Below are 24,463 nucleotides of genomic sequence, written 5' to 3' on the forward strand. Positions count from 1 at the left end.
CCAGGAGCTACCCAATGGCTTCTCTTGAATCAGCCACTGGACAGCACTCGGAAGAAATTGTCCCTGTTCCATTGACAATAATCTAAAGTGAGGAGAACCCTCTGCTACACCATATTGTCTGGGTGGTGCAGAACAGGATGCAGTCATTTGTGATCCTTCAAAGAGCATCTGACCTAATAAAAGCCAGCTTTGTTTTTGGGGTGACCTGCCTGCCTTTAACCACAATGAAGAGGAGAGGCTGAGGCCATCAGACTGCAGTCATGGGGGCTATTCTTATCTTCTCTCTCCCCTGGGTTGTTTTACAATGTGGCAGTGGAGCCTGGAAGTAGCTGGAGCCTTATAAGGATGCATCATAATCCTCCCTCTAGGAGTAACAAGTACAAGAAAACGCAGCTCTTCTGCGCGGCAGATTGCATCTTAGCATGATGCCCCTTTCTCCCTCCCAAGCGGTGGCTGCTAGCGACCCAACACACACCAATTTTGTCTCCTGGGAGACTGCCCCCCGACTTCTGCTCCCCAGCCCGCCTACCTCCTAGGACATGATGGGAGTGTCTGAGAAGATGGAACTAACGGATTCTGAGTCCGACTTGAGCTGCAGGAACTTGAGATTCTTGGTGTCAGTGACGTCCTCTTTGGCAGCCAGCCTGATCTTACCATTGTGCGCTTCCTTGATGGGCTCAAGGAACACCACGTGCTTGCTGGTGCTGATCTTGCGGCTGGGCCCGTCTGGGGCTGGTGGGGTGGTACTCAGGATGGAGGATTGAGCACTACATTCCTGGGGAGGGCTAGGAGCAGCGGCTTTCTTGCAGCACTGGAAGCAGTGGCATGGAGTGAGGTACAGGTACATGAGGACTAGCATGAGGCTCACTACGCACCCGAGGAGGGTTGTGAGGCCGGTGCTGAAAGACTCCCCATCCAGCATGGGGTAGTGGATGGTCACGTTGACTTCGTGCGTCTTGTTGAGCTGGTGGTGCTTGCCAATAGCCATGCACACGTACACCCCAGAGTGCCAAGGTTTGGCTGCGATGATCTTCAGGCTCCCGTTTTGGTAAACTTCAAGTGTGCGATTGCCATTTCCAGGGTGCGTGATGGGCTCATGGCGGGGTGATATCCACATGTAGGTGGCAGATGTGTCATGCGTGCTTGTGTTGCAGTTGATTAGCAGAGTCTCTCCTACGAGCACTGTGGCATGCACGTCTGAGGTGCCAGGGGAGCCCTGGCTCAGGGAGCAGTTCTCAAAGATCTTGTTGTACTTGAGGAATCTGACTAAGGATCGTGCCATGTTGTCAAATGCTATACATGTGTGTTCCTCTAGGAAATCCTGCACTGAGCTGAGGTGCCGCTGCTGCCACTGCTTGAACATCTGGTAGACTGAGCAATCACACCTCACTGGATTGTTGTGCAGGTACAAGCCATTTCTGATGTACACAGGCAAGGCTGTGACCTCCTCGATGGGGATTCTATTCAGGTTATTGGTGGAGAGGTCCAGGGTTGTCAGGTTAGGGTGGCTAAGCCCCTGCATGGAGCTGAAGGGGAATTGGGTTAGGTTATTCCAACTTAGGTAGACCTTCTGCAAGCTGCGTAGCCTGAGGAAGGCTTGTTCATCTACCTGTACAATCCAGTTGTTGTAGAGCAGGAGCTCCTCTAGGCACACCAGCGCTTCAAAGTAGTGCTTCTCGACGACATGCAGGTAATTGGAGGACATGTCCAGGTGTCTCAGGCCTGTGGCATTGTGGAATGCCTGTGGCGAGAGGTCCATGATGCGATTGTGACTGATGCGGAGGGCCTGGAGGCGTGGTAGGGCTGCTAGCCAACGGTTGTGAAGCTGGAAGAGGGCATTGTGGCTGAGATCCAAGGTGGTAGCTGTGGGAGGAAGTGCAACTGGCACCTGCTGGAGACCTTGCTTGGCACAGCTCAGAAGGTCCGAGGTGCATATGCAGACAAGGGGGCATCTGCGGGGGATGGCTGATGTGTTTAAGAAGTTGCCTTGAACAGACAGCTCTAGGATCACCAGCATCTTTCCCAGGTATTTCCAGAGAGAGTGGGCCAATGCCTGTGCATTCATCATGTGGCCGTAGGGTCCTGCTGAGCACCCAGCAGCATGGAGAGGCGCTATCCTAGGGTGAGTCTGGCCTGAGCAAAGGCTCGCCAGGCACCATTAGAGTGAGCATGCTGCGGTGTAGGTTAACCAGGAAGCACTGCTCAGTAAGGAGAGCTTTGGGTGTTCCCAGCCGCTGGGCAATTCTGTAATAGTCCAGGACACACAAGCAGGAGAGGAGTCACAAAGAAAGGTCCAAGGCTTGAAAAGAGTTAAAGAAAAATGGCCCAGCTCTGTCCTGCTGCACTGGGGATTAGGGCAGCCTCTCATGGGCCCTGGCTGGCTCTAGGGGTCCTGGCAGAGGGGCAGATGCAGGCCAGGGTCTGGCTTGGGACTGCTGGCACCTCCTGAAAACATCCGAGTTCCTGCCTCGGAGCCGGGGTCCCTGGAGCCCAAAGTTTTCATGAGTCAGTGCTCGCCTCCTGGCTGAGCCCTGTGGCACGCCCCGGCCGGGAGCCTCGCTGCGGAGCAGCCGAGGAGCGAGGAGGGGCTGGGTCGTGCCCCGGCAGAGCCCTTCCCAGAGCCCGCCCGCTGCTGCGGCCGCTATTTACCAGCAGTCGGCAAGCACGGGGGCGGTGCCTGGCTGGCAGGGGCAAGCCGATTGGTTCGCGTAGGAGGAGGGGGATGGAGGAAGGAGGAAATTTCTGAATGGGGCGTTGTTCCCCCATCGTATCACTAGTGGGCAGCACAGCCCTGCGAAGGCTGCTGCGAGCTGGCTCGGAAGCACTGAGCGATTGCAGCAGCTGCAGCGGGAGGTTTTATTTCCAAGGGGAAGTGACCGGGAACAGAGCGGCCAACTGCCTGGGGGAGTCTCCGCTGCTGGTCTTGGGGTCCAGGCAATGCTTGGTGTTCATCAATTCCCAGCGGCCACTGCTCCGTGCTGCGAGGTGTCCCCGCCATGTTAGGCATCGCAAGGACAGTGGGATGGGGAATGGGCACTCCAAAGGGAAAGGGACTTGCCCAAGTTCACAGCAAGTCAGTGGCAGAGCAAGTGGCAGAATGGCACTGCCAGTCCAGTGCTCTGCAGTTCACTGATGGGAAACTGAGGCACGGAGGTGCGGCATGACTTACCCAAGATCTCTGTCTGCGGTGGACTCAGAACTAGACCCCAGCACTCTGCCTAGTTGTCTGGCCCTAGCTGTCTGTCATGTGGAAGCCCAGATCCCAGACAAAGCTGCCGGGGAGGTTTCCAACATGGGGCATGCAATCCAACTCCCTGTGCCTTTGTCGTGAGTGAGGCCCCTGGTGCTGCTTTGAAACAGTTCCCACTCTGCCTCCAGCCACAGGGACTGCTGTTCTCTGGCAGACACGGCTACTGAGCATAGGCCACTCTCTGTCGCGTGCTGGGATCAAGGGAACAGCCAGGATATCCTCTGTGCTGCACCCTCCCCAGGGACAGCAGAACAGAGCAGGAGGCCTGGCAGCTGTTTCCTCTCGTTAGCATAGAGGTGTGCTGTGTGTCTGAGTGTGCCTCAGTCAGCGCTTGGGCAGGATGCAGATCCTGCAGAGGCATCTGGCAATTCCCAGCAGCCCCTGGAAGCCTTGGGCTTTGAATCAGCTTGTTGATGACTGCTTCACAGACCAGCCTCCTGCATTGTGTGTTCTTCCTGCTCTGTTCCAACAGCCCTGCCCCGGTCTGTGCCAGGGGCATGAGTCCTCTCCTAGCTCCAGCTCTGGCTTTCACAACAGACCTCTCTCCGCTGCATAGGGCCCGCAAACAGCAAGCCCCTGGTTCCCCCCTGAAATCCCACTTCTCATTCTCCCCATGGCGGATGGAGGGCAGATTTCTGCTGTAGGGGTGGGCCTGGGCCATGGCATTCACCTTGTCCCTGGAGAGAGAATTGAAGCATGTTGGTGTGTCTGAGGTGGGGAAGGGGAGGGTCCTGTTTTGGAGGGCAGAGTGGGGAGAGAGAGAAATCTGAATTTGCAGACAATAGCGTTCAGGTTTTGATGAGACCAGTGTGGCTTGTGGCCTTTTAAATCACCCACCCCCTGCTCTCTTTGGTCAGTTGTGTGTCTTGCTTCCCTTGCTCGTTCCTAGATTAGGTGGTGGGAGAAGAACCTGTCCTTTCATGCTGTCTGGCCTGGCGCCCCCCATTGCCTGTCAGCTCTCTGTGCTGGAGGTGCTGTTGCAGTCAGTGCTGTGACTGTGTTGCTGGGCCTAGGAGCAGTCACTGATCTGGGGGCAAGGGGACAGAAGGAGCCGGTGGGCTGGGAGTGCTTGTGATGGGGCTACCTCTCTCCTGCATGTGGGGGGGGGGTCCAGGAGGGTGCTGTGTGTGTGTGTGCCTCTGCCCCTCTGCAGTGACTGGCACTGGCAGTGAGCAGAGGCTGGCCGGGGCAAGTGAAAGCAGTGCAGTGCATCAGGTGCAGGAGTGTAATGCTGACAAACTGGGCTGCTTTATTGAAGATGTGGAAATCAAGACTGAGTGACTGGTTTCCTTTAGGGCAGCAAATAACTAATTTGGCGGCTGCTGCTGCTGCTGCAGCTGCCAGGTGTGAGGGCTGTTAGCTCGCAGCAAGGGGCAGCCTCCGTCTGGGGTGTCAGCATCGCGGGGAGCTCTCTGCACACATGCCCTCCTGAGGTGCCCTAAAGATAGGGTGCAGGCACCTGTCCCCAGTGCCCACAGACTCAGGCACCCTGATGTTTGCTTTGCTGCCACACAAGGGATAGCAGCAGGTTCTGCTGTTACGTTACATGGGTGCTGTCAGACCTCGAGCAGCCTGTGCATGTGCAAGGGCTGTGTCCATGCAGCACCACTGCTGTGTGAGATGTGTAAGCACCTAAGATCAGCCTGGGACTTTGTCCCCTCTTCTGCTGGGTGCCAAGACCCTGCCGTGGCCAGCTGAGGGAGGGTGATGGCATGCCTTAGAGCTTGCTCACATCAGGGTCTGAGGGGAGAGGGACAAGGGCTGATGAGCTGGGCTGAAAGGGCCTGACTACGTGGCACTAGGATAGAGGACTCCAAGGCCAATGGGCAGGCTGGGTGGAGTCTCTCTAGGCCCTGCCCAGGCAGAGTGCTCCCAGGGCCAGGCAGGATGTTGAATGGATTGAGCCCCTCAATGGGCACCTGTCAGCCCAGGGGTCCGTGCAGAATGTTCCCTGCAATGGCTGCCTTGGCAGGAGCCATGCTGGGCTATTCCCTCCTCTCCATCACCTTCTCCACCCTCTGGAAGTGGAGCCACAAAGAGGAAGAGGTTGCCATGTTGCATAGTCCTGTTGTGCCAGCCCTGAGATTTTCATGTGCAGCATGGCATGGGAACATGCTAGGAGCCAGCCTTGGAGCCAGGGCGGAGAGTGCAGGGCTGTCTGTGAACTGAGCACATGTGCTCTGGGGTTACCTGGACCTGTGAGCCAAGATCAGCTTCATGGAGGGTGAGGGTGCCTTATCCTTTCCACTGCCCCAGCCCCAAAGAGCTGGAGTCTGTCTGGGACTGCTTGCCACCCTGGGTGAATGGGCAGGGTCAGTGCTTAGCACTGCAGCAGGGTGTTGCTGCAGTTGTGCTTGTGGGCTGCCAGTGTCCACCAAGTGGAGGCCGCACACACAGGCAGGGTGGTTGGTTACTTGCTCCCTTTTCATTATCTTCTGGGTCCATGAGCCAGGCAGCAGCAGCAACTTGCAGGTGCTGTGGCCATAGCACAGCCCTCAGCAGAGCTGTTCTGTGGATCTCACAAACCAAGCAGCATGACCCTGAGCTCAAGCTTAGATCAGCTGGCCAATTGAAGAAATCTGGGCAGGAAAGGCCAGTCCTGCCATCAGTCCTGCGAAGGACTCCATGCCCAGATACCAGGCCATGAGGAGGTATCGGTGTCTCCTGAATGTGACCTTGAGCCGCCTGCAGAGCTGCTGTGCTGATGCTGTGCTCTGGCAGAGAGCATCGCCTTTCAGCACTCACAAGGAGGCTGCTGCAGTCATCCTGCTCAGCCCCCTCCCTCATCCCTGTCCCGTTGGGAGCTCCAGAGAAGAGATGGGAAAGCATTTTCTTTGGTGGGCTGCCCCAGCACACCCAGCCTTCGAGGCTAGGGAGCAGGAACTGTCCCCCTCGAATACACCCAGGAATCGAGGAGCAGCACATATAACCCAGCACATGGGAACCAGCCCCGGCACTGGCTTCACTGCCATACCCATAAGCCCCTCTTTTTGCCTGCTGGCAGCATCCTACCCCCCAGGTGGCCCTGCTGGAGACCAGAGGCAGGTACTCAGGAATCAGGGCACCTGTTCCTGGTGCATTTGCCAAAGAGCACTGGGTGGCTGGAGCTGCTAAGGTGGGGCCTGTGGGTCGCAGGCAGTGGGGGCATTAATGCCATTCTGGTTCAGAGGGGTTTAAAAGGTTCCCCTTAATCTATTGCAGCGCTTACCTGCCCATCAGGCCAGTGTGCTGCTCGTCTGGCCTTGGAGAGCTGCCCTGGTGGCAGCGTGGCATGCTTCTGTGCTGGCTAAGCAGGCCACGTCGCTTGGGGCAGCAGGCTCTGTGCAATCACCACTCCCCATGAAACCAAGCTGAGACCCGTCTGTCCCAGCTGGTGCTCCCTGGCACACTGCCATCTGGTGATTTGGCTTTATTACTTCTGGGGAGGGGAGTTGAACTAGAGACATTAACTGCTGTCTGCTGCAGAGCCTTTCTGCAAATCCTTCCTGGAGACCCAGCTTGACATCACCTGCCTTTGCTGTTGCCCTATTGATTCAGGCAGCTGAAAGATAAAGGACCAAGGGGCTGCAGTGAACGTTTGCAGGAATGATTGATCCCTGCCGGGAAGAGCAGCATTTTTGGACAGGGAGCAGGTTAAGTCCCAAACGCTTCCCTTCAGAGCTGGTGGTGGAGAGCAGAACCTGCAGGGGTTTTGCAAGGAATGGGACACACTTGGAACCACTTACTTTTGAAAGCTAGCTGCTCTGCCCCTGTCCCAGGATTGCTGCTTCCTGCAGGGCAGCTCTGAGACTCCCTAGCTGCAGCATGTATAGCTGTCTCGGGCCTGGTGGCGGCAGAGGGGTGATAGTTCTGTGATTGCTTGGAAAATGTGACCCTCAGATCTGATTGCGTTTTGCAAAGATAAGGCGCAACCTAATGTGAAGGCTGGACCTGTTGTATTAATTTACATGGGCTGAAAGTGTTAATATGACCCAGTCCCAGTCCAACATTAAACTGTTAAACAAGGTCTGAGGTTTGAGATCCAGAGACCTCACCCTGCTCAGCCCCAGGGCAGACACCCCAGCAAACAGCCCTGTAATCTTGTATTAACAATACAGAAAAGAGGGAAAACCAACTGATGCATGTGAAATGGCAAGTCGTTGTAACAACATCCCATGTTCCCTTTCCCTTTGGCTGGAGAGTGGTTTTAGAGGGGAAACCCCCCTGTCTGAAGTCTCTTAGGTGATACTAAAGATGGTACCAATGGGCCTTTTGGGAACAATGAGAAGTGAGTTGAGCTGGACTGATTTCTGGTTCCACACCTCTGTTCACCAGGCATGAGCTTACCCTAGTCCTTGAGTTGTTATAGCTGTAGGATTAACTCAGTCTGTCTCCCCTTTGGACCTTTTCCCACCAGTGTTTATTGTGACAGGTGGTGTGACCTTTGAGAGACTTTCACTCACTTTTCACAGTTGAGCTCACAATTAGGGAAGCTGTGCAGGGCCGCCCAGAGGATTCAAGGGACCCGGGGCAAAACGGGGGAGCTGTGGCGCTTGTACTCACCTGGTGGCGGTCTCGGTCTCAGCAGCGGGGGGCCCTTCAGTCGCTCTGGGTCTTCAGCAGCACTGAAGGGCCCCTCACTGGCCAAAGACCCAGACCGCCACCAGGACAGGGCTCGCGGGGCCCCTGCGGGGCCTGGGGCAAACTGCCCCACTTGCCCCCCCTCTGGGTGGCCCTGAAGATGTGTGCTTATCCCCATGGACCCTTCATTGTCTAGAAGCTTTCCTCTAAATCATCCCAGCACTGGGCTGGGGCCAGGCCAGTTCCTAGCTCTTTAGAAGCTGATGGGGTAAGTCAGCACCAGATCCATGGACAGTTCCCTGTGTCCAGTTTGCAGGCAGTGTCTGGGGACCTCCTGCCAGAAGGCACTGTGTCCCTCTGGGCATTTACTGGGGCACTTCCTCCAGCAGAAGTCCTCTGGGGTTGTAATTCTTTGGCTTCTGGCCCCAGGTTTATTCCCTATACTGAGCAGGCTCTGGAGGCCAAGGGAGCAGTGTGTAATAATACTAGGCCCCCTGATGCTGGCACTATGCTACAATGCACACTGCACCAGCCTTTGGGGGAGGCACTGGGGTCAGGTACAATACTCTGGTGCAACCCTTGAGCTTGGGAGTCCACACCCTGGAGATGGGGAAATTGGCAGCTTCGTATATGCTTGTGGCCATGCTTTGGGACCTGGCAGTAGTTGTGTTGCTGTGGTGCTCAGCTCAGTTCCCCTGCTGTAAGCTCCATTTCAGGCTACTGGGAAGGTAGCGAGGTGGCAGCCCTACATGCTGCCTGTCCCATTGCTACCCACCAGCTCAGTGTCAGCACTCCCCCATTAACGACAAGCTGCTAGGTGTAGCTGGCCTGCACTAAGCAGAATGGCTCCGGGCCCCAGATGACAAGGCTCTGACCTCGCTTTCACAGGTGATGGCCAGGTGTGATTCCATGCATCTTGTCCAGGCTGCGAGTGCCACTGTAGTCTCAGCTCTTTCCAAAGCTAGAGGAGGCAGCAGGAGGCAGTAGAATTGTCTGCAGGATCCTCCACTAGGTTAGTGAGCTGGTGGCAGAGGGGTCCTGTGCAGACAGAGGCATTGGAGGTGCTGTGTCTGTGTTTCTGGCCCCTTGCTACAGGGCATGAGGCCAAGGTCTCGATGTCTGTAAGTGGAGTGCAGCAGTTAGTGTCCCTGTCTCTTTGTTAGTCACCACACTGGGCTCTTCTTTGAGCAATAGTCTCCGTTGTATTCCACTGAAGGTACTGTGCATAAGCCGTGCATCTGGAGCTTTTCAAAGTAGCAGTGTGTATCAGTCCATGTATGCACCCTTACATAGCCTCATGGTTTTGCCTGAGGCAATAAAGGGTGGGGCAGACCGACTGCATCTCAAGTTGCTTCTTACCAGCACATGGTCCAAGTCAGAGATTCTGCTGGCTTCTCCTTCTTGGTGATGCATTTTCCAAACTTTTCAGAAAAGTTTTTATTCTAGTTCATAGTTAGGATTTTGGTTTTTTCCAGTAATTTTCTAGTTCCTAGACGCTTGATAAGATTAAGGACTTGGGTAGGGTGACCATATTTCCCTATGCTGAATATGGGGCACCTGGTAAAATTACTTGTATTCAAGCAAGTTCAATGGCAATCAAACAGAACAATGTGGTACAAAAGTTCAAATTAACTCCAAGTTGACTAACTCCCTGTTAAAAAGCAATATTGCATAGTTGGATTCTTTTTATTTACTTTCTTATCTTTAAGACTTTAGGGTTCATATGGGGAGGGTCACACTCTCTCTCTCTCTCACAGGCTTGGTCTACACTACGCGTTTAAACCAATTTTAGCAACGTTAAACCCATTTAATGCTGTACCCGTCCACACTATGAGGCCCTTTATATTGATATAAAGGGCTCTTTAAATCTGTTTCTGTACTCCTCCCTGATGAGAGGAGTAGCGCTAAAATCGGTATTACCGTATCGGATTAGGGTTAGTGTGGCTGCAAATCGATGGTATTGGCCTCCGGGCGATATCCCACAGTGCACCACTGTGACCGCTCTGGACAGCACTCTCAACTCTGATGCAGTGGCCAGGTAAACAGGAAAAGCCCCGCAAAATTTTGATTTTTGTTTCCTGTTTGCCCAGTGTGGAGCTCTGATCAGCACAGGTGGCAGTGCAGTCCCAAATCCAAAAAGAGCTCCAGCATGGACCGTATGGGAGATACTGGATCTGATCGCTGTATGGGGAAACAAATCTGTTCTAGCAAAGCTCCGTTAGAGATGACGAAATGCCAAAGCGTTTGAAAAAAAAATCTACAGGCTACACAGTGCTGCGTGACAAGCGTAACGGGAAGCCAGAGACTCAAATGGACGCTCATGGAGGGAGGGAGGGGGTACTGAGGACTCCAGCTATCCCATCATCCCCAGCAGTCTCCGAAAAGTATTTGCATTCTTGGCTGAGCTCCCAATGCCTGTAGGTTCAAACACATTGTCCGGCGTGGTTCAGGGAATAGCTTGTCAATTTACTCCCCTCTCCCACGTGAAAGAAAAGGGAAAGAAATCGTTTCTTGACTTCTTTCAGTGTCACCCTATGTCTACTGAATGCTGCTGGTAGACGCGATGCTGCAGCAGTGAAGAGTAGTATCCACTCCTCTCCCCTGCCTGGTGGTAGACGGTGCAGTAGGACTGGTAGCCATCCTTATCAACCCATGAGTGCTCCTGGCTGGCTTCAGGTGAGGCTGGCCAGGGGCGCCTGGGTGAAAATAGGAATGATTCTCGGTCATTCCCAGTAGGTGGTACAGAAGGGTTGGTAACTGTCCTCATCATAGCAACTGGGGGCTGAGCTCCATCAGCCCCCTCCCTTTCCTGTGTAAAGAAAATATTCTGTCCTGCCTGGACTGTCATAGCAGCGGCATGCTGGGCTTCTCTCCCCTGCACCGCTTAATGTCCTGCCTGGACTGTCATAGCACGGGGAGGCTGCCTCCCCCTCATTTTATCTCACTAACAAGTCACTGTTTCTTATTCCTGCATTTTTTATAACTTCATGACACAAATGGGGGGGACACTGCCATGGTAGCCCAGGAAGGTTGGGGGAGGAGGGAAACAACAAGTGGGGTTGTTGCAGGGGCACCCCCTGTGAATGGCATGTAGCTCATCATTTCTGCAGGATCTGACACGGAACAGCTGTGCTCTCTGATACACTGGTTCTCTAATACACTTGCCCCATATTCTAGGCAGGACTGACTCTATTTTTAGAAACCATAAAGGAGGGATTGACTCAGGGAGTCATTCCCAGTTTTGCCTTTGTGCCCCTGCCCGATCTCAGCCAGGGGCACCCATGATAGCAGCAGACTGTACAGAAGGATAGATAACCATCATCTCATTGCCAGTTTACACCGGCAGCAGATAGTACAGAACGACTGATAACTGTCTCTGCTATCATGCAAAAGCAAATGAATGCTGCTGTGTAGTGCTGGAGTATCACCTCTGTCCGCGGCATCCAGTACACATACGGTGACTGTTTAAAAAAAAAAAAAAAAAAAGGCTGAACGGGCTCCATGGTTGCCGTGCTATGGCGTCTGCCAGGGCAGTCCAGGAAAAAAGGGTGCGAAATGATTGTCTGCCATTGCTTTCCTGGAGGAAGGAATGACTGACGACATTTACCCAGAACCACTCCCAACAATGATTTTTGCCCTATCAGCCACTGGGCTCTCAACCCAAAATTCTAAAGGGCTGGGGAGACTGCGGGAACTATGGGATAGCTACGGAATAGCTACCCACCGTGCAACGCTCTGGAAATCGACGCTAGCCTCGGACCATGGACGCACACCGCCAAATTAATGTGCTTAGTGTGGCCGCATGCACTCGACTTTATACAATCTGTTTTATAAAACCAGTTTATGTAAAATCAGAATAATCCCGTAGTATAGATGTACCCTCACATGACCCTACCTGTCTGGCCTTTCTGCCCTCCATGCCTGGCTGGGCCCCCAGGATCGACCTGCCTCTCCTTGTACCTGGCACTGCTTGTTCCCAAGGCAACACATGGGGGGCACTCAGGGTCACATTCCCCCCCACCCTACCCCCCCGAATGGGGCCAGTAGCAGCCTTTTGTCACTGCACAGGAGGGAAGGAACTGAAGCTACTTCCAGATGCGAGGTGGGGGTGGGGAGTGGGATGATCTGGACCATGTCTTTGCAGAGCTCATCTCTCCTCCCCTGCACCTCCCCCATGTGGTTGGAAGCAGCTTGTCCCTTCCTGCCCACATAGTATCGAAAGGCAGCTAACATCTCCAGGCTGCTGATGGCAACGTAATCCAGCTGCTTCCAGCTACAGGATGGGCAGGAAGAGGTTAAGCCCTAAGGATGCGTTGTGCACCAGGACCCAGGGAACCTGACTGCAGGGACTTCAGTGAACCAGGCCAGAGAGGGGACTCGGCAGGGAGGATGCCTAGGGGACAGAGCAGCCCTGTGCTCCCTGGGGGCAGGACACAGGGTGAGGGGTGCAGGTGAAGAGGGTGCTAAGCCTCTTCCCTGGGAGCTGCTATGGAGCCTGCAGGGTTGGGGTGTGAACAGGCTGGAAATCTTTCTATCCCCTTGCCCCCCTCCCCAGAGCTTAGTTGAGGGATGGAGAGGCTTCCCAGTGCCAGCTCTGTGTGGGGCTTTGGTACATGCAGGGCATGGCTCCTCCTGGCCAGCACCCTGGGCCAGATTGTCTTGGTCTTTCCCAGGGCACTGGCCTAGCCAGAGGCAGTGGGGGAAGAAAGTAACCTGCTGGCCAGGCTGTCAGTGAGCACAGCGCTGGGAGTGGGATGTGCCCTGCCGGGGCAGATATGGCAGAGCAGCAGGGCTTGGGGGGCGAAGGGGCAAAACAGGGAGAGGACAGTGAGAGGGGGAGCATGTAAAGGGCTGATGGGTGGGCAGCAGAGGCGACACATAACTAGCCATCGCCTGGTGTCTTCCCGCACTCACCAGCTGCTGCAGCAGCACACAACCAGTTCTGTCTGGTAATGGGCAGGGGGCGGGGCCCTGCTGGCTGAGAACTGTCATGCAGCAAAGGGCTGCGCTGACTGACCAGCAGGGGGTATGGCTGGCCCTATGCGCTGCATCTTTGCCCTGCTACCAGCCTCACACACCCACCTCCATCGTTGGCCACTGGATTCCCCCCACTCACTGCTGGTGGGTGGGTGGCTGGTGAGCAGGGATCCAGCCAGCATCAGGATCTGCTGGTACTGATTTTTTTTGGGAGAGGAGGGAAGGAGACAGAAAATACAGGACAATTTGCTCGTTTTTTAAGAAAGTCAGGACACCTGCAGGAGGACTTAAATATGAGACCGTCCCTTTGAAAGTGGGATGTCTGGTCATCCTAGACTTGGGACATGGCTGTGGTGGTTTCCTGCCAAACAATTCCTCCCCTCTCCCCCCCAGTACTCAGGTCTGGGAACTAGATTATGCCAAAGATGTTGGGATTCAGTCTGTGCTTCCTTGCCTCGCTCATTTTCCATCAGCAATGAGCACCAACGCTGCCTGTACTGCTTGGGGGAAGCCTAACCCACATCCAGGTGCAGCATGCTTCTCCTTCCCTGCCCTTATGTAGGAAGGCTGAGCTCTCCACCTCAAGAAGCACCTCATGGAGGTCTCCAGGGGGCCACAGTCAGTCTCTGGCTGGCAAACGCCCCTGTACATTGGCCTGAACAATCTGAGCACTCTCTCTACTGTGGAGCCTCTGTCCGGCTCTGTTGGTACCAGTGCTACAGACCTTGCGCCAGAACCTAGCCACAAGCCTCAGAAGTATGTGCATAAGCATGGCAGTAAGTCTTTCTCCAAATCCAAGGAAGACTCCGCACTGTCTCCGAGTTCCAGCTATGAAGGAGTGATGCGTTTCAAGGCTCACAAGACTGACAAGAGGCTGCACCATTTCCCTGCACCATCTGCTGGATCCATGTGCCCCCTCCTGCTTCAGCTCTGCCAGTGCCCCATGAACCATCGGTTCTGAGACAGACCCCTTTACCAGTCCCAGTTTCATTCATGGACCAGGTACCATTAACTCCGTGAAGACTCGAAAGTGCTCCTGGGCCTCATGATCTGTTCGCCCTGGAAAGAGTGAGGTCTCCGTGTGTTCTGGTGCACTCACCTGCTCAGAGGGCCCCATCTCCTGCATTAGATCTAATCACCTGCTGGCTGTACCCCTTTAACACATCCTGTTCTGTTAGCTCCATTGGCACCACAATTTGTACAAGAGTCCAGTTCCTCTGAGTCTCAAGATTCGGACGTTCAGCATGATCCACCACTTCCATTCCAGAGACCTGACTATTGGAGGGTGTTGGCACTGTGGCAGTTCCCTCCTTTTACAGCCCAGGAGCCACTGATACCAGGCTTGTTGGGCACCAACACAATCCCAGCAGGATCAACCAGGTTGGCTATATTGGAGCTCATGGCATCAGAACCATCCCATTCAGCATGGGGGGATGCTCCTATTTCACCTCCCCACCCTTTGAATAGGCATTCGGAACCTGGGTTAGATGATGCACTGATGAGCCTGGTACCAGCTGATGTGGAGAGATTCCCTTTGCCATCCCCAGATGCCAGATGACTATAATCCATTTAAAGAGTGACTACAGAGGATAGCCAGTGCTCTTGAGATCACACTAGAAGAGGTGCAGGACAGCCATTACCAGTTACAAGACATTCTGCATGCATTGGTACTGTGAAAGGTGGCCTTCCAGATCAATTATGCCATTCTTTAACTGGCATGCACAGTGTGGCATATCCTGGCCACATGCACTCCCACTCCAAAGGGGGCTGAGAAAAGATACTACCCCCCCCCCCCCGCCAAGGGATCTGAATTTTTTATTTCACACCCTCCACCTAACTCCTTGGTGATCCAGGCCCCATCGGAGTGGGACAAACAGCAACACTCATGCTCCACCTTGGCAGACAGGGAGGGCAAGAGACTGGCCCTTATGGGTCGAAAGGTCGTCTTAGCTGGATACAGTTCCGGATCTCTGACTATTGGCACAGATGGCCAAATATGACTTCATGAACTATGGACGGAGGTAAGATAAGTTACCTCAGCAGAATCATTCCTGATTCCAAGCAGTTTTACAGGAAGGCAAGTTGGTCACCAGCTCCATACTCCAGGCTGCAGCTGATTCAGCGGACATCTCCTCACAAGTACTGGCAACTCGAATTGTCATGAGGAGGGAATCATGGTTACATTCCTCTGGTTTCTCTAGAAAGTTACAGAATACAATCGAGGACCTCCCCTTTGACGAATCACACCTCTTCAACCAGAAGATGGATGATTCCTTATACTCACTGAAAAGATGCTAGAGCCACCTTACAATTCTTAGGCATATATACATTGGCACCAAAGCAAAAATGTTATTGCCTGCCACCTATATAGCACTACAGAACCCCCAACTTCTCCAACCAATGAACCTACGAACCTCCTTAGAAATGTTCTAAGACCCACAGAATCCATCCGCCTGTTCTGACAATGCAGACCTCTGCACAACACACTCGGTCATCATGAAACTGATATTTCTGAGTGCGACTAGAGAACCATCAACCACTCTGTACACCAGTGCTCTTGCCAACCACCCCTTTCGGGGGTTGTTTCCAGTTCTGCCTGCAAGGAGAGTGATAACGGACCGGGGGGGCTGGATGTCATTTGACATGGCTCTACCATTGAGTTCATGATGATACCTACTCCATGTTCCCTGCCTCAATCCCTTCTCAAGAATCACTCTCATGATAGCATTCTTACCCTAGAGATGGACTCCCTCCTGCAGAAAGGAGCTGTGGAGTCAGTCCCTATACCCTTCCATGGCACAGGGTTCTACTCCAACTATTTCCTGGTACCCAAAAAGAATGGGGGATAGAGATCTTGGCTCTCCAACACCTCAACCATTCCATTCATAAGCCAAAATTCCACATGTTCATGCTTGCAGCCATCATTCCCCCACCAGAAAAAGGCTTTCGATAAGCAAGATGGCTACTTCAATATTGACATATACACGACCCACAGACGGTTCCTAAGGTTCAAGGTGGAGCCTTGACACTTCCAATACAGGGTACTCCTTGTGGTGTACTGGGGATTTTCCCTTTCTATGTTGTATGTGAGCCTGTGTGAGTCTTACTGTTTTGCATGAATGCTGTGTATGCCTCAGTTTCCCTGCGTATTGCACCAATGTCTAGGTTGTGGGAATAAGGGTGTGTGACTTTTGTGGGCACTGCTCCAGCTGCCTGCATGGATGCCATGGCCACCCCTTCATAACCTGAGACCCAGGAGGGGGATGCGACCAGGTGACCTTTGGCCCAGGAAGTGAGACAAAGGCCAGAGGAGGAGCAACAGGGAGGGCAGGGGCCAGGCAGCTGGAAATGAGTCAGTCTCAGCCGGCTTGGGGCATGGAGAGGGCCAGAACCCTGGCTCTGGGCTCCCCTCCCCCAAGATGGACTTGGCTGAAAGTCACTGATTTCTGTGCTAACAAGTTCTGTCATACGCTATGTTCCTGTCAACTAATGAACCTTTGTTTTACCGGCTATCTGAGAGTCATGTCTAACTGCGGAGTTGGCAAGCAGGGCCCTCTGGCTTCCCAGGGAGCCTCGCCCAGGTGGACTCGCTGCGGGAAGTGCACGGTGTGGAAGGGGATGCTGAAATGCTCAGAGGTCAGACCCAGGAAGATTGAAGCTGTGTAAGCTTCTTGCCTGGAGACAGTATGGTCAGAGAGAGGAGGGTCCCCCACAGTCCTGACTGGCTTCATATGGAATAGTTACAGAGAATCACCCCGATGACTCCGTGACACTCCTGTCTGGACTTACCACTGCCCCACAAGTCTTCACAAAGATTTTCTCTGTGGTAGCAGCTCATCTGCTGCATCAAGACTGAAATCAAGGAGTCCTTGTCTTCCCCTACCTGGACGACTGACTGCTGGCAGGGCAGTCCAAAGAGGAAGCTTGAAAATTGACGTCCCAGCTTCTTCTACTCCTCTCCTCTCTAGGAGTGAGCGTCAATATTGAAAAATCAACTTTGCACCCTACACAAGCCCTGGAATTCATAGGAGCATGCATCAATGTCACCTCCACATGTGCATATCTGCCAAGGGACAGGTTCCAGAGCCTACTGGACCAGATTGCCCTAGTGTCTGACAACCCTTCAGTCTCAGCCAGGACCTGCCTTTCCCACCTAGGGCACATGGTGGCATGCACATACATCACACCTTTTGCTCGTCTGTGACTTCGCTGTCCACAACTATGGCTGCAAAGAGTCTATTCCCCTATGCAACAAATCATGGACATCATACTCAGCTTTCCAAGGGAGGTCACCTCTTCACTTTGACGGTGGACAGACCCACTACAAGTCTGCTCTGGGATGCCCTTCTTTCCATCCTCACAAGCTGGGATGTTCACATGGGGGAGATCACATGATATAAGGCACCTGGACCATGCGAGAGGCCAAGATGCACATAAACATACTGGAACTTTGGGTGGTGCGCAAAGTATACCATGTGTTCTCACCAGCTATCTGTTATCATGTCCTCATCATGTTGGACAACACCACCACAGTATACTACATAAACAAGGGAGCACGAGATCCCCAGTGCTGTGTATGTAAATGGTACACCATTTCCATAGGTGTACCATCTCACACCATATCCTTTTGTTGGCAGCCTACCTGTCTGGCACCCAGAATGTGATTGCTGATGCTCTCAGCAGGAACTTTGCAACCAGCCATGAATGGGAGTTGCGTGACGTGGTAATTGCGGACATATTTGGGAGATGACAATCAGGGACCTCTTTGCATCCCACACCAACACCAGGTGCACCCAATATTGCTCAAGAAGGCGACTTGTCGCCTACTCACTGGGTGACACTCCGGTCGTTGATTGGTCAGACCAGCTGAACTATGCCATTTCCCCCTTCCCACTCTTACTCTGCATCCTCCACAAACTCCAGTGGGAGAGAGTGACAGTCATTCTGATTGCTCCGTTCTGGCCCTGTAAATTTGGTCTTCTCCACTCCTGGTCCAGGTGTTTCTGGAACTGCTAGCACAATACAGTGGCAGACTCAGGCACCCCAATCCGCAGACTTCCACCTGACAGCTTGGTTTTTGGATAGACACCTTTGTTAATACAAGAATGCTCGTTCCTAGTATAAGACTTCCTCCTCCAGAAGGAGTCTGTGAGATACTCCTATCAGGCTAAATGGGCCCATTTCACTTCCAGGGCACAAGAACAATGCCTTGCCCCCGAAGCCATGGGCATCCTGATGCTCTTAGACTATTTCCTCTATTTAAAGATCTTGGGACTGGCTCTCAATTCCAGCAGGGTGCATGCAGCAGCCATTAGCACTTTCCACCAGCCAGTGGAGGGGCATTCAATATTTACCTATCCCTTGACTGCCCGATCTGAAAGGGCCTTTTATGTAAATACCTGCCCATTCAGCCAGTTGCTCCCTAGTGGGACCTCAACCTGTTAATGAACTCTTTCTTCGAACCTCTGGCCTCCTGCTCTCTGTCTCACCTCTCTATGAAGGTCGCTTTCCTCGTCTCCATGACTTTAGCGAGGAGGGTGGTGAACTGGGGCTATGGTGTCCACATTCCATAAGGACAAAGTCTCCCTGCACTTGCATCAAAGATTGTTTCCCGTTTCCACCTCAACCAATCCATACACCTGCCTGTTTTCTTCCCCAAACCGCATGCCTCCAGTGCAGAACGACGACTCCATTCCCTCGATGTAGGGCCCTGACCATTTACTGGCAAATGACAAAGCCATTCCGGAAGTCTCTCAGAGTATTTGTTGCCTTAGCAGAGAATTAAAGAACAGGCCGTCTCCCCCAAGAGACTCTCAAAGTGGGTCTCAGGATGCATTATGCTCTATCAATTTTCGGGACAGTTCTCAGCAGGCAGGGTAGAGACCCATTTCCTGAGAGCTGCTGCTGCACTCCATGACGATCCCCCTCACAGATACCTATAAGGCGGCCACGTGGAGTGTGGTTCCCACCTTTTCTTCTCACTATGCTCTAGTGCATGATTCTGTGACAGACGCCTCGTTCAGTGCAGCGCCCTCTGTTCCACAGTTTTGTCTTCTTCCTCACACCTTCCTCCTACCTGCATACTGCTTGTTACTCCCCCTCAGTGGTATACAGTAGGGACCAACACTCGAAGAAGGGGAGGTTACTTACCTGTAACTGGAGGTTTTTCAAGATGTATGATCCCTACCTGTACTCCAAATCTACCCTCCTTCCCCTCCGCTGTGGATCTGTGGATCTGCAGTGGAGAAGGAACTGGAGATGTGGTTGGTTTGCCCCCCCTCTTCGGGCAAACCCACAGGACTACACAAGGGGCATATGCAGTCTGATGGATGGTACTACTTTGAAAAGCTGTGGCTGTGGGTGCACAGTACATGCATGTTACCCTCAGTGGAGTACAGATAGCAACCACCCATCTTGAAGAACTTCCAGTTACAGGTAAGTAACTGCCCCTTCCACCCGCCGAACAACACCTGCTCTCCAGGCTGTTCACTGGGCCCTGGGAGCTTAGCACCTTGCACTGCCCTGACCTCTGCTAGAGTCAGTGTGAAGCAGTGTCTGGAGCCAGCAACAGATCTGGGGCTCAGCCACCTGTGCAATAGGGCAGGGCTGCCCCCAGTGGGTTCCAAGGGACCTGATTCCTTGTCTGCAATTACTCTCTTTCCTCCAGCCAGCATTTGATCGGGTCCTTCCAAAGAGCCCGCAGCCCTTTCTATCTGAGCAGGGAGCCTTTATCTAGTGTGCTGGGGTGATTTGGCTAGTCCTTCACAGGCTGTCCCCTCCTGCCTGGCTCCCTGACCTATGGGTTGCATGAGGTGCTGTCGGCTCCTGGAACTGAGAGCTCTGCTGCTGGCAGTGTCCTAGCCAAGGTGGTCAAGCACCTGGCAGGATCAGCCAGGCTGTCGGTTGCTCTGGGGTTCTGGAGGTGCCAGGGCAAACCAGTGCTGTCACATAGTCCTCACCCATCAGAAGTCTGGTCCCAGTGGTATGGGTGGGAGGGTCAGCCCTGGCTAATGACCTGTGGTGCAGGGCTCCAGGTCAGCACTACTCTTCCCTGGAGTCTAAGAAGCAGCTGGCTGCTGCGATTTGATTCCCAGCAAGCTGCCCTTGCTCTCCATGGGGCATAGAGGCCTGATCTTGTGTGTTTGTTTGCAGGGCCAAGCGGGCAACAGCTGTGCTCCTGGCAGACCCCTGCTTCCAGCTCCGCTCCATCCAGTACCTGCTGGGCCATGCAGAGCCATCAGCGCTGGCAGCCACGCCTCCGTCTGCAGACAAGAGACATTTCTCCCTGCACACCTGTAAGTGTCTGCACCGCACCAGGCGAGGGCCATGGGGTTGTCCACTTGGGGCATCTGGCTGGGCCGGCTCTGGGCACTGAAGCTCTGTCCTCAGAGGCAGACTGGCGCCCTGGGCCATGCTTGGGGGTGAGGTGGGCCAGGCCCTCCCCCACCCTGGGAAGCAACACGGGGTTGGTTTTTCTATCTGGGTCTTCTCCCCATTTGTGTAAGAGACTTGATTTGGCAGGGAGAGATTCCTGCGGCTGCCTGTAGCCAGCAGGGGATGGGCCAGGAAGGACACTGCTCCTCCATGGGCTTAGTGAGCACTGTGGGTGCTGCAGGGGACTGGAGCTGGTTGCACTGTGTGCACACCTCAGGGCAGGACAGTGAGCTGAGGCAGAGCTGGATGCCAGGGAGCAATGTGGGTACACCTGGGCCCCAGCACAGAGCTCCCCCTCGGATTCTGCTTTTCCCAGGCACCTTCTGGCAAGAGAGGAGAAAGAGAGAGAGAGTCTTTGCCAACTGCCCTGTCCGACCCCAGGATCAAGGCCCACACCCTGGCCATGCCCAAAGCCCCTCCAGCCTTCTCTGTCATCCCTCCATTTTGCTTCATTCCCCTGGCACTGAGAGAAGTGCCAGCTCCCAGGGCACTAAAGGCATGTCTCAGCAGTGCCTGTTGGTCCTGGCAGGATGGAGGTGTCATGGAGTCACAGGGCCTGGTCTATGCCCTGTGGCCTGTCATCAGTCTCCTGGGAATGTCCCCTGTAGTGTGCCAGGCCCCATATAGTTCCACTGGGACAGGCCCATGGCCTCCATGCCTGGGTCATCAGCACCAGCGATCTCTGGTTCTCTGGGTGGCTCCCTACAGCGAGTCCAGCGCAGCCAGACCCCTGCCGGAGGCTTGAACTATTCCCTCCAGGGTGCAGTGCTCCAGAGTATCTGCAACAACACCAGCAGTCTGTTCCTAGCCAAGGGACCATTTACTAATCACCTGGATACAGAACCAGGGAGTCTGAGGGGAGCCCAGGGAACTGATGGCTAATGCCCAGCCCAGGTCCCGTCTGGATAGCCCAGGCCCAGCCATGCTGTCATGAACCCCATGGTTCAGGCTCTGTGTCTCTGTCTGACTCCTTGATCAGTTCCCAGGCAAGCGCCCCAATTCCTTCCAGCAGTCAGCTCCTATCCCCCGACCTCACACCTCCCGGCCTTTGTGCTCAGGCTGGGGCCTGAGGAGGGGAATCCACCTCCCTCCAGGCTGCTGGTCAATAGGTGTCTGTGTCCTGGGGGACTGGCTTTGCCATTTGTCTTCTGAGATTTGCCCTTGATACGGGGTTGGCCTCAAGCCAAGTTTTTTCCAGCTCAGAAACCTAGGTGCCATTCATACCATTCCTTCAGCTTGCCCCGAGAGCAAACAATCCCCTCCCCCATCCCACACCGGGCAGACTTGCAAAATAAGAGGGAAACTGAGGCATGCATAGGCTTCATAAAAATATGACAGAAAATCCCCCCCTAGTCATAGGAGGCACTGGGCAGTCATGGTGACCTCTGACTGGAGCTCCAGGTGGCCCAGGTGAGGATGGCTCAGAGCCCAGGTGCTGTGGTGCCCATTGGGGAAAGAAAAGGCTGTGCTGTCCCCTTTGCTCCAGGCAGTAAGGCTGTGCCACAGCACTGTGCTGCAAGGGAGAAGGGGGGCGTGCCAGGAAGCAGCTAGAATCCCCACTCTGCCAGCAGAGCTGCTCTGAGCACCTGCCCTGCCTGGACTGCTGGTCCCTCTGGGCAGGCACGCATCTTGGGAGCAGGCAGTAGGCTGGAGCTTCCCACCACTGCTGAGACAGGAGTCCCTGCCCCATGGGAAAGGGTCTGGCCCTGCTTCAAGTGGAGACCAGCTGGCTGGCCTGAGGTTGGCTCTGTTGGTCTTCAGGATGCCGCTGTTGCTGCTCTCTGCCTCAGCTGGCTGAGCACTGCTCTCATTACAGCTGAGAGTCCACAGTGGTCTCCTAGTGCCACAGCAGGGTGGGCACTCAGCCTGTGGGTCACTGCCCAGTAAGTGGAGATGACCTTGGATAGCTGGCCACTTGCACGATAGTGCAGCTCTCAGAGCCAGGGGCTGGGAACAGCCTCCCCCATGCCGGTGTCTAGTAAGGTCTTGTAGGCTGCAGCTGGCATGGGTCCCCTTAGTGTGGGGGTGTTCACTGAGCTCTGCCTGGCAGTGCTAGGTATTGTCTCCTAGTGCTGCAGAGGGAAAGTGTGCTGGAGATGCAGTGGCCAGGTGGCATGTGCTCATGCATGGCCCTGGGCACCTCTCCTTATGCACAGGTATGTGCTGCTAATTAGTTTCCCAGAACATGTCTCAGAGCACGCTGTGCTTGGATCAGTCACTCACCATTTGGATCCCAGTACCTGTGGGCATGCCCTGCCCAAGCCCCTCTGCGTAGTGAACACTTTGTGCTCAGGCTCTGCTCCCCTCCCTGTGGCACTGTTTCTAGCACAGTGACTGGGTGCTGTGGAGCGCTGTTCTGCAGGCCAGCATCTCCCCCGGCTCTGGACATCTTGGCTGCTCTCATCTCTCTGCAGTGCACAGAGGTGGATCAGCATTTTGGCGCCACACCCTCTGGTCACGCCCCCCATGTTCCCACTTGCTGCCGCATTCTCTGCCTCTGTGGCAGCAGACAGTGGCTGTTCCTTTTGCTCCTGTCCTTACTCCTTCTATTTTAACTTTTCTGCCTTGTTCTTTGGGCAGTGAGGAGCAGAGTTCTCCCTCCTGGGCATTGCTCCTACGTGGGTGGTTAACCCCTCAAGGTTTTAACCCTCCCTGAGCCTCGGCTGCAGTGTTTCCCTGCTGGCTCCTCTGTCCCTTACAGGCACGGCCAAGAGCCAGACCTCTTGAGAGGGCTCCAGGCCCTAAAGAAGACAAGCTGTAGGTGGCCTCCCCAAAGCTGCAGCAGAGTTTCTATGCTCCCAAAGTTTGCAAAAGAACGAAAAAATCTGAAAGGGGAAGAAAAGGCACACAAAATCCAGGAGGTCTGAGTCCTCCAATTCCCCCCCACCCCGCTCCCCTGCAGAAGGCGAGCTGTCTGGCGCTGACTCCAAACAGGCCAGTGGAAAACTCAGCAAAAGCTTTTTCTCCTGGAGAAATGTCAAACCATGTGCAGCAAGGTTATTCGCACGATTCAAACACAACCTCAGCAGGCTCCTGAGAGCAAGCCTCGGAGTCAATTCTTCCCTCAAAACCCTCCCCAAGTAAGGGCCAGCATGTTAACAAGAGTGATGTCAGGCTCCATAACCTTCCAGACCCAAAGGGCTCCAATGCTGAGATACCAAAGGCTGACGCTGCTGTAGTGTCTCTCTCAAGGGATACGGTTAGCCCTCAGAAGGGGAGTTCTACCCTATGGACTTCACAGATAAGAAGATGGAGGCCATTCTCAAACAAAACTTTGAAATCTCCTCTGCCGCTTTCTGAGCATCCCTGGGAGCAGCTGCCTGCGTTGCAAGAGCATCTCTCCTGACTTGGAGATCACAAAGCCCTTAAGGAGAGAGATCACCCTGACTTTGGCTCCATTTTAATTAATGTCTCTGTAGCATCAGGTTTCAGAGTGGTAGCCATGTTAGTCTGTATCAGCAAAAACAACGAGGAGTCCTTGTGGCACCTGAAAGACTAACAAATGTATTTGGGCATAAGCTTTCATGGGCTAAAAACCACTTCATCAGATGCATGGAGTGGAAAATACAGTAGAATGGTATAAATACACAGCATATGAAAAGATGGGAGTTGCCTTACCAAGTCGGGGGTCAGTACTAACGAGCCAATTTAATTAAAGTGGAAGTCTGGCCTTTTGCTACTTGTCCTCACAGAGGTACCTGCAAAGGGACAGCAGGTTCCCCAAGGGAAAACAGTAGGGTCAAAGTCCAGGGGGAAAGTCCAGAGGGACCTCAGCTCAACTTAGGATGGAAGAATCCCATTCACTGTTGCAGACTAGGGACCAAATGGCTAGGAAGCAGTTCTGCAGAAAAGGACCTAGGTGTTACAGTGGACGAGAAGCTGGATATGAGTCAACAGTGTTCCCTTGTTGCCAAGAAGGCTAATGGCATTTTAGGCTGTATAAGCAGGGGTATTGCCAGCAGATTGAGGGATGTGATCATTCCCCTCTATTTGACATTGGTGAGGCCTCATCTGGAATACTGTGTCCAGTTTTGGGCCCCACACTACAAGAAAGATGTGGAAAAATTGGAAAGAGTCCAGCAGAGGGCAATAAAAATAATTAGGGGGCTGGAGCACATGATCTACAAGGAGAGGCTGAGGGAACTGGGATTGTTTAGTCTGCAGAAGAGAATGAGAGGGGATTTGATAGCTGCTTTCAACTACCTGAAAGGGGGTTCCAAAGAGGATGGATCTAGACCAGTG

At 53.8% G+C, this 24,463-nt stretch overlaps 1 protein-coding gene across 6 annotated transcripts in view; it reads left to right on the top strand.

Moving 5' to 3' along the window:
• RNF123 (ring finger protein 123) overlaps positions 1 to 24,463 on the top strand; it is a 138,996-nt gene that overhangs the window by 107,402 nt on the left and 7,131 nt on the right. For 5 of the 6 annotated variants that reach the window (XM_030570618.1, XM_030570621.1, XM_030570622.1 and 2 more), the window contains one exon: positions 19,940 to 20,082. In XM_030570618.1, coding sequence (XP_030426478.1) covers positions 19,940 to 20,082 — 143 coding nt within the window. Of the gene's footprint in view, positions 1 to 1,315; positions 1,406 to 19,939; positions 20,083 to 24,463 lie in introns of those variants that run through there. The other variant, XM_030570623.1, reaches the window with a different exon arrangement.

Source organism: Gopherus evgoodei, chromosome 7 (assembly GCF_007399415.2).
Source record: "Gopherus evgoodei ecotype Sinaloan lineage chromosome 7, rGopEvg1_v1.p, whole genome shotgun sequence".
In the NCBI taxonomy this organism is placed as follows: domain Eukaryota; kingdom Metazoa; phylum Chordata; order Testudines; family Testudinidae; genus Gopherus; species Gopherus evgoodei.